Genomic DNA, 9,602 nt, shown 5'->3' with positions numbered 1-9,602 from the left:
ATCAGTAGTGTTATTGTAAACTAAGAACATCGGCGAATTGTTTATGGTATAGTAAAAAGTATTCTCAGGATGGATGTTTTAGGATTTCAGCCAATCACCCCAGGCGGGGTGGCTGACCTCTTGACCAATTAGGCTATGAAGAAAAAAGTCTATAAAAGAGTTGTTAAATAATTAAACAAATCACTATTGCTGCACCATTCCTGCCTGCCGGATCTCTCTCTTCTCCCCTCTACTACTGCGGGATACGGCGATAGGGGAGCTGAGGATGACATGGAGTGTCAGCCCCGACCCACTTGAGCCCCAGCAGCACCAAACACCAAAGTGTGGGAATGTGTGCAGAGAGGAGCAAGGAGTGGACCTTGCTTCTCACCTTTGGGTGAAAGACAACTCCCTCTAGTGACAGCCCAACCAGCGAAGATTTTGTCTGGGATAAATTGCTCTTCCATCAGGAAGAACCAGCATGCTGTTAGCCTGTTAACTCACCGAACTGGTGGTTGTGGGTAACACACACACCCCTGTGTCTCTGAAGACATCAGGCAGCCACTGTGGCAGCTCCTCCTCTCCTGGCCAGTGGTTTCTACCTATGTGACATGGCCACCATGCTCTGGTGATGCTCTGGCTGCCCTTTAACCACAGCCACCATGAGAGAGCGTTCAGAATTTGATACAGGTGGGCAACAGGCAAGGTCTGTTTGTAGGCATGCTGCACCCAGTGATGCAGGCACATCTCCAAAGCTTCCACACAGAGAGATGCTCTGCTTTCCTTCTCTCCTACTTCTCCTTCTTTTCAATGAGGCATCTCTCCTCCCAAAAGAGATAACAGCAATTACCGGGTTCATCATCAACATATCTGGCATCCCACAGCCCTGGGAATCTCAAAATGCCAGTCTGCCCGCTGGACCATTAAAGTCGATGGCTGTTCCTAACCTTTAAATATGAATAGAGGGTACCCTGCATAATGGATCGGGGACTATCCATGGAGACCATCTGGCTGGTGGCTGCAGAAATGCTCATGTTGTTCTTCAGAGGAGCTTATTACTCAGAGGCTAATGCCAAAAACACATTGCAAAGGGCCTTATTTAAAAACCAAGGGCTAATGCAAACCTGGCAAGAGAGAAACACAGGACTGAATCCAAGCACCTCTGCCACCCAGCTGGAGTTAAGATGCAACCAGGCAGGCACTAACTTAATTTAAAAGGCAATGACATAATTCTGAATTAGCTTAATAGGACCTACAATTCATACAGGAAAGCCTGAATTTATGTAGTAATTAGCCAGAGCTTTCAGAGTGCTAGATATCTCCGCGGCAAGAAAATAATTACACAGCTTATTAAAGCAAGGTAAAAATGGGCCTGCGGATGGCTTTTTTGTGCTGAACTCCTTTTGCCATTAGACTCTATTTTTTATTAAACATACAATTTGCCAAAACACCAAAGTCACTTAAGTTGAAGTTCTCTATTGATCACCTAGACATAATTTTGCAAGTGATGACTCCCCTACACACCAGTCCCTCTCCAAAAGACACCCCTGGATCCTGCCAAGCAGTAAAGTTCTGCAAGCTTTTGATTTCTCCAGGCTTTCTCCTCAGTTTTGAACTCTGCCTGGTTCAACTCTCAAATGCCACATCCTGGAGGACGAGCCTGGAAATTGCTCTCCCCTCCCGGTCCTCGTTACCAGCCAGGGAAGCAGCCGCATCCTCAGAGGAGCTCTTCAAAGCACAGCCAAGATGCTCAAAGGCACCCAGTGACTGGATGCACAACTTCAGCCTCTAAAGCAGGTCTGATTTTCTCAAGAGCACTGCTTGGCAGCAGCAGATGAGGCCCTTTGGAGCACTTAGCTGGCCTGTAATCAAAAGGTTCGCTGTATCAGAAGGCACCTTTGAAAAGCTCAGCCTGCTTGGGCTTCAGAGCATCTCCCCTGCTCCCCCGGGATGCTGTGTGCAACAACCTTTCCTGGGCATCTTCCTTGTTTGCTTTCTAAAAGGCAAGCTGGGAGTGCCTTGCTCGCACACCCTGAACCGACCCTCCCTGCCCTGAAAAGAAGAAACTCCTTAAAAGCTGGGAAAGCAGTGGGGGGAAACCTAAAAAAAATCAAACTTGGGACTGGAAAACTTAAAGAGGCCAAGAGAAAGGCAGAAGAGATTGGGCCAGATGAAGCAGGACACAATGCCAGTGGCTGCACGGGGCTGCTCAGGGCCTTTTCAGCCCATGGTGGGCAGCAAGCTCCATTGTGGATACCTTGGCACATTTCAGAGCAAAAATTATATCGAAGAAATGTGAGTTTTTTGACCACTAAAATTAACTCTTTCATTTTGTTCCTGCAAAAACAAGGTCAAAACAAGCTTTTGTAAGGAGAATTTTTTTTTCCTTTTCAAATAAGAAGAGTTTGGGCTTTGGTAAGCTACTTAAACTTCCTATTCACTACAGACAGACATGGAAAGCAGAAGAGGAGAGATGTCAGGAAAAGGTGGAAAAGGCAACAAAAGTCCCACTTACAAGAACAGATGAACGATGCCAGAACTGCTGCATTTATGAATGCTACAGCAAAACAGTTCTTACATCCTTGGTGTCTAAGAAAAGGATATTGTGCAGTGCTTGACTAAAAATATGTGTGACTCATTTTAAGACAGCACAAACAAGACTCAAGTGCTGCGGTCCCTCTCAGAGGCACCATCCCACCACAAGGTCAGATGTTTTTCCACCTTCTGAGTGCAGAAAGATGCTAAAGCCCACGGTGGCTGCTTCGCATCTAAACCTCCTGCATCCAAACAACCACTACCCACTCCATACAAGAAGAGCCATTAGTGTAAGAACATCTGCAGCATCTTTAACACCACAGCATTTCTAACAGCCAGCATGAACACAAATAGGCTGCAGACAGACTATAAGCAAACATGGAAATTTTAGGCTTTTTGCAATTGTTTTTTTTGCCGGGCTCGCCCAGGGAAAGCAGGCAGGCTTCTGATTAACTCTCCTCTCAGGGTTGCACTCATCAGCAGGGTGTTGCAGTTGAAAGGAACATTGGTTTAATAGCTCAGATTTGAATTTCTAGGGAAAAAAAATGAACACACTTTTCTGCTTGGCAGCACTGACACAAACCTGTATTGTAGACCAAGTGTGACCTAACAATGTATTTCCATTTGGATATTGCAACCACCTCGCTCTCTTATTTAATGGTAAAGTATCAATACCTAACCACTACTAGGACATTCCACACAGGAAAAATCCATGAAATACATGCTTAACATTAACCTCAGACCAAATCACTTGCTGATACTTTGTTTTGCAGAGAGGACAGGCTTAAGCAGCTACCTGCAGACGTGATGAAAATGGGGAAAACTGCTTTCCAATGACAAACGCTATTCCAAAGCACCTGGTACCTGACAGGACCGAAATACTTCTGTTTTGTAAATTCAGAGTCACCACAGCCCGGCCAGCGGGGCCAGCGCCTTTCCCTTCACCTTGAGCTGCTCTGTGTCCAGCAGAAACTCAGCTGTCGCCTTCCTCAGGTCTTCACAAAGGAGCTGCCTTCACCCAGGACTCAGCTGGGATGGAGTAGGATCCCCCATGCACACAACAGTTGGCTCCCAAAAAACCCTCGTACTTACAAGGCAACGTGTCTCAGACAAGACAGGGGCACAGGACAGGGAGCCAGCCCCGTCCTTCCCCCAAATCCACGATGCTAGGAACATGTTGCATGGGTTAGAGCAAGACAGGCAGTGACAAGAAAAGTAGTCTTTTATTTCAATTAATATTTCTTGGCATTAGGCAGATATTAAATAACACTGGAATGCACAAGACTATTAACATATCAACAGCAAAAGGGAGGAGGTGTAGTCAAGTCGAGAACAGCAGTGCGAGTCACGTCACCTCAGGGCACTCAAAAGCCATTTAACGCAGCAACCACCAGAAAGTAGGACTCCACTGAGAAATACAAAATGAGGATGAACTCCTTTCAGGTCTTTTGTTAATACAGTCACGCTGGAACGATCAACAGTAAAAATGAACAAATATTTGCATTCAGGAATTAAACAGAGTGAAATACCCACAAACTGCTAGTCATGCATTTCTTTTGGAACAGCAACTTGCTAATGCATAAATATCACAAAAAAACAATCTCCAAGATTTGAATAAATCACAGACGACTAGAAGAAACAAAGCTCAAATTCTGTTTTATGCCTTAAATAGATGACCTAAATATTTGAAATTTTACTTCACCATATATATATAATTTTTATATATATTAAAAGAAAGTAAAGACCATTAGATAAGTGCAAGCAATTTTCCTCAAAAAGAAAATTGGAACCATGCCCAGGAAAGCTGCTTTTTTTTTCTTTTTTCCTTTTTTTTTTTAACTTTCTACTCCATTCAGTCCACCCTTGTTTTTGTTTTTTTACATAGTCATTTCTGAAGCAAAATAAATTATCTACCATCCGCTATGCTGGGTAAAAGTCCTACCTAGCATCTTCTCAGAAACTACACGAACATCACCTTTCTTACGGACTAAGTGAAGTGGTATCTCAACAGCCATCTGAACTCGTCTGTAGCTGCATGTAAACATACCTTTCGGTTAACGCTTAAAATGTGAATCGAGTGAATTGTAACATTACGGGAAAGCAGAAACGGAGCTGCCGGAGGAGAGCTGCACTGCTGTTAGTGAGGGGAGCGAGGGCTGGTTCGCTCGGGCACGCACACACGATCTGGCAATGGGGTCTTATCCGCGAGGTGTGGAGGGATGGTTGAGAAGGCATCCATTTGCGAGCAAAGCTTGAAGGACACAAGCTGAGATCCTCTGTGCACACTGTCCGCTTTAATCAGAATTGACTCGCGCTACTGGGGTCGCACTGTAACAACCGCACGATGGAGGGGTCGCTCTTGGCACCTTTGATGAACTCTTCCAGCGACAGTTTACCTGAAAGGGAGGAAAAACAAAATGGAAATAATAATTAAAAAAAAAGAGTCAGTGGCTGTTGCCACTGTCACTGTAGATTAAAAAAACCCCTCCCCACTGAAGCAACATACGTATATTTAATCTATCGCAAAGGCACTGAGGGGAATTTAGTGCAATGCACAGCAGCCAAATCCTACTCAAGCCCTTAAGCCCAGATGCATTTTTCTTCTGCAAAACCATCTAGCATAATAATTGTTAGTTTTTATTTAAAAAGACAGCACCAAATATAAAAACAACTGTTGTAATATAATTTGTTGGATTTTTTCCCAGCACCAGCGTATGCTACCTGAACACATCTACGCTTTGAAAATTATGCTGATATTACCACAACATCTTAAACCTAAATATCCCAAATGTCCCCACTTTGCACCACCTCAGTTTGTTCTGACGTGTAGGGCTGTGCAGTGATGGCTTCTCCTGTGCCTACAAGCTGCTTTTGTGCCCTGCAGGGTGTGCATAAACAGGATCAGTTTCATGAGGCATGGAGAAAAGCCAGCCCTGGGCGAGCCACCCATTGACACGGGTCGCTGCTGCTGAGCGTTTCTGGTTTATACATCTGCAGTTTAGGCCAGAGGCACGGAGTTGGAGAGACCCCGTAACAGCCTGCAGGACTGAGAGGGTGATCTCTGGAGGAGCAAACACCCAGCATCCCTTGGCTCCAACAGTTCCATGGCACGGCGAGGAAGAAAGGTCCCGTCTGGTCTCCCAGACCTCATCCCAGGGCAACTCAACCTTCTGGCAGGATTTTCCCAAGCTCAAGACCAGTGCACAGATACCTTCAGGAGCCTGTGAGCAGCATCTGCCTTGCCTGCTATCACCAATACTCTCCTGCTTCAGCGCTCTGAACCACGGCAGCACCAAGCCGTAGCAATATTAATGAGAAATGAAACACTTTTCCCTACCATCCAGAGGAGACAAGCATTTTCTGCACCCCTGATACCGCGTCCAATGATGTCCCATCTATCTCATGCTCCCAGCACAACCTACCCCTACCCTCACACAACACCCCAGGGTTTTTACCACCTCCAGGATGCTCCCATCCTGCTGCAGGGATGGGGAGAGGACTGAGCTCAGTGACCAGCACCTGAATCAGGACGAGTGGGGAGGAATGAGCAAACCATCCTTGTGGAAATCACTGAAGCTCAAAAATCTGTGACACACTTCTGTCCTAATTTCTGGCTTTTAAGCTAATGTTCCCAAACCAAGTGTTTTCTTAAGTTTTTATCAGCCTGAGAAAAAAAGTACTTACAACTATCAGGACATTTATTAATTTCCCCCTCTCCTTTTCTTCAAAGCAAAGCATAGATCAGAATCTGTTTGCAAGGTCCAGCTGTCAGATGGGGCAGAATAAACATTTCCAGCCACCAAGAGCACATGTGCTTCCCCGTGCATGGACTTTACTGCTTGGCACTGCATGGCCGGCAGGGCAGGCATTTTACTGGGAACAGGATGGCTTTATTTCAGCAACAAAGTGCAACAGATGGAGGATGTTTATAACAGGTTTTGTGACCGCTACTCTGTCGCAAATCTGCACGTACTGCTACTTTGCGCAGAACAAAAATACTTTAATCAGGTTATTTTAGGGCCCTCCACATGTGAAGTCAGGGGATGAAGCGCGAGTTTAGATGAAGTCAAAGGTAAAATACTTGAGGACTTCAGCAAGGCCAGGAATTTGCCCCAGGTGCTGCAGCAGCAGATGCCAAAACTCAGCCATAAAAATCTCTTGAATAAAAACCTTTCTATACATAAGATTGTATTTTTCCAGGTCTCCGTATCTCAGTGCTAGAACCAACTCTTTGCTCCCTCTGAGCACATCAGCAGGATACGGCTCCTGATTTCGACATGGGCAGCCGCCACTGCAGCCGCTGCTGGGGTAATTCCCAAGGAAAGCTCCACCTCGACTGGGGTGAGAGGAAAAACGTTGGCAGGCTGATGGGCAAAGGAAATTGCTCAGTTTTGCCTGTGTTTTCCAAGCCTAAGGAAATGAGCTAGCTCAGGTGGAGGTGCCATGATGGGTACACTGTCGGATCATTTATCAAGTGGCTCCATAAGTGGCTCGAGAGCTGTTACACACCCCTGAAGCGCACACTGCAACACAGCAAACACTGCAGGTTCGCGTGTGACCATGTGTATACATACACATGCCATAAATGTGCACAGAAAATAAGTATTATTGACCATGGGGAATTTGTGCTTTCAGGTACCCAACCACATCCCTGACCCGTGGTACTGACAAGTCCAGGAGTGCAACCCTATGAAGGGCAATGAGAGCAAAACCTCGTGCCTAGTTCATGCTATATCCAGAGAAAACAGCCCAAAGATACTGGACTTGGGCGCGTTTCAGAGGAACCTTTGCAGAAGGGGATTCACCCCTGAAATGTTGGGGATGCTGCTCCCCTCCCAGCCTCCCAAGCAGGAAAAGTCTCTCATTTGCTGCCCACTCATTCACCCTAATTGTTATGGACTGGAGATGCTCACTGAGGCCAGCAGAGCTCACAAGTACTGGGGGGGGCATCCCCGGCCTCTACCCCCACCCCCAAATACCACCATTCCTAAGCCAATGCTAGGCTAGGAAACCTGTATTTCTAAAGGCTATGAAGGGGTGCTGGTGGAGGTCCTACCATCGTTGTTTGTGTCCATCTGTCTGAAGATCTTGTCTGTTCGCTTCTCGGGAGTGGATTCATCTTCTGGCATTTTCATTACTGATGACACCATTTTGTAGATTGCCTACGTATTTAAAAAAATAAAGAAAAAGAAAGTTATAAGAAAAACATGAACCAAACAATAAAGCATCAAGACTGAGAAAAAGTATTTAAGCCTGTAGCAATAAAAAAGGCAGCTGACCCTGGTGGCAGCTGTGGGACTTTATAAACCAAAACAAATAGGAATTTCTGATGATTCCTGTATTCATTCACACATCAAAAGAAGCTCCTGCACTGCTAGGTCAGTTTAACTGAAAGTCAGGGTCTAGATTAATGTATGAGCTAAAATACAGGAGGCAATGGTGTGTAATTCTGTTTTCTGCAACTGGGTTAAGTCCTCACCTCTTTCTCTGGCTCTCAACATATACTCACAGTTATGCATAAGCATGTGAGGTGTTGTATGATTATAGGTGAATATGAATATATAGGAGTGGGGGTTGCTTTTCTTTGTGGAGGGGCAAGGAAACGCATTTTCAGACTTAGAAGAATGCAACCTTAGCACTGGAGACAAATCTCAGCTGCGGAGCGGATGACAAGCAGCCCGCTGCCGAGGCCAAGCCCCTGTGGGGCAGGGGCACAGGGGGCTCTGCCCCACATGTGCCCCCCATCCCCAGGACAGACCCCTGGCTACCCACCTCCAGCCTTCAGGAGATGAAGCTATGCTACAGCCTTTCATTCAGAGCTCCTGTTGACTCAGATTTGAAGTTTCAAAGTGTTAATTTTGAGATTAATCAGGTCAGTACAATTTGCATTCAGAGTTTTTTGATCCCATCAATGCCCCACTAAGAAACCCCCAGGGACAGCAGCAAGATTTTGGCTGTGGGCCAGTCACACAGCACCCTCCCTGTTCATCTCTCAGTCTCTTCCCCCATTTGCACCTTGTAGTTCCCACCATGGTCACCAGTGTCCCTTTGCGGACTGTGGGCTCAGGAGCCCCCCTGGGGCAGGAGGGACCCAGCTTGGCCCATCCCTCAGCTCCAGCTGTCTCGAGGCAAAAAGGTTACAGTAACACAAATAAAACACAGACAAGGATTCACCTGCACTATTTCTAGCATCTCCCCGCGGCTGATGTACCCATTGCCGTCCAGGTCGTACATACTAAACGCCCACTTCAGCTTCTGCTCCAGCTTGCCCCGCGAGGTGACACTTAGGGCGATGATGAATTCCCTAAAGTCAATGGTGCCATCGCCGTTGGTGTCAAAGGTGCGGAAGACGTGCTCTGCAAACTTTGACGCGTCGCCGTAGGGGAAGAAATTTGCGTATATTTTTTTGAACTCCTCCACAGTCAAATGGCCCGTCGGGCAATCTTTTAGGAAGCCCTTGTACCACTCCTGCAGCTCGTGGTCCGTGAACTCAGTGTTCTCACGCAGGTCCTGCAGAACCTCAGGGCGCAGCTTGCTGTTCTGCTTCCCCATCCTCTTCTGGATCTAAGTTCAGCGGCTGCAAAGCAAGAGAGAGAGCATCTGCCTCAGCTCCAGCCCCACTCAACACAGACCTTGCATGGGGCAAGGGGGCAAGAGAAGAAAAAAGGATGTTATAAATCACTAAGAAAAAGATCTCATTTCATCTGGCCTCTTTTCCTCTCCTCTAAGCTCTCTCAGTTACCAGTATGCTGTGGAAGGACAAGGAAAGGCAGTTTGGAAGGGATACTTGGGAATATTAATCCTTATTATTTGAGAAATTATAATCCTCATTATTTTATTTCTTTGCTACAATCCCACTCCTCTATCAAATGGCTTGCTATGTCCAGGTATGGATACAAACTCATGACCCACTCCAACAGATTGATCTGCGGGCAGGGACAGCAGCAGTGATGAAAAGAAAAATCTACCTACTCAAAAGTGAAAGTAAATGGCGACAAAGCAAGTGTCAGGAAGGGCTGGTGGCCTCGTGCCAGCCATGCTCACATCGTCCAGATGCTCTCTGGAAGCCCTTGGCTTATGGATCGTCT

At 46.3% G+C, this 9,602-nt stretch overlaps 1 protein-coding gene across 2 annotated transcripts; it reads right to left on the bottom strand.

Moving 5' to 3' along the window:
- Positions 1-503: 503 nt before the first annotated feature.
- Positions 504-9,091, bottom strand: LOC104539734 (hippocalcin-like protein 1). Of its 2 annotated transcripts, XR_728122.1 has the most exons (4): positions 8,689-9,074; positions 7,571-7,676; positions 4,692-4,910; positions 504-515 (listed from the first exon to the last, which is right to left on the bottom strand). XR_728122.1 is itself a non-coding variant. In XM_010183333.1 (3 exons), the coding sequence occupies exons 1-3, from the start codon at positions 9,064-9,066 to the stop codon at positions 4,813-4,815; spliced, it is 582 nt and encodes a 193-aa protein (XP_010181635.1). In that variant the 5' UTR covers positions 9,067-9,091; the 3' UTR covers positions 3,719-4,812. The 2 variants fall into 2 exon arrangements, 1 of the variants encoding a protein (XP_010181635.1); XM_010183333.1 differs by lacking the exon at positions 504-515 and having other exon boundaries at positions 3,719-4,910; positions 8,689-9,091.
- Positions 9,092-9,602: the final 511 nt, after the last annotated feature.

Source organism: Mesitornis unicolor, unplaced genomic scaffold (assembly GCF_000695765.1).
Source record: "Mesitornis unicolor isolate BGI_N332 unplaced genomic scaffold, ASM69576v1 scaffold22314, whole genome shotgun sequence".
NCBI lineage: Eukaryota > Metazoa > Chordata > Aves > Mesitornithiformes > Mesitornithidae > Mesitornis > Mesitornis unicolor.
Note: the sequence above shows the minus strand (reverse complement) of the source record. Positions and strands in the feature narration are given on the sequence as shown.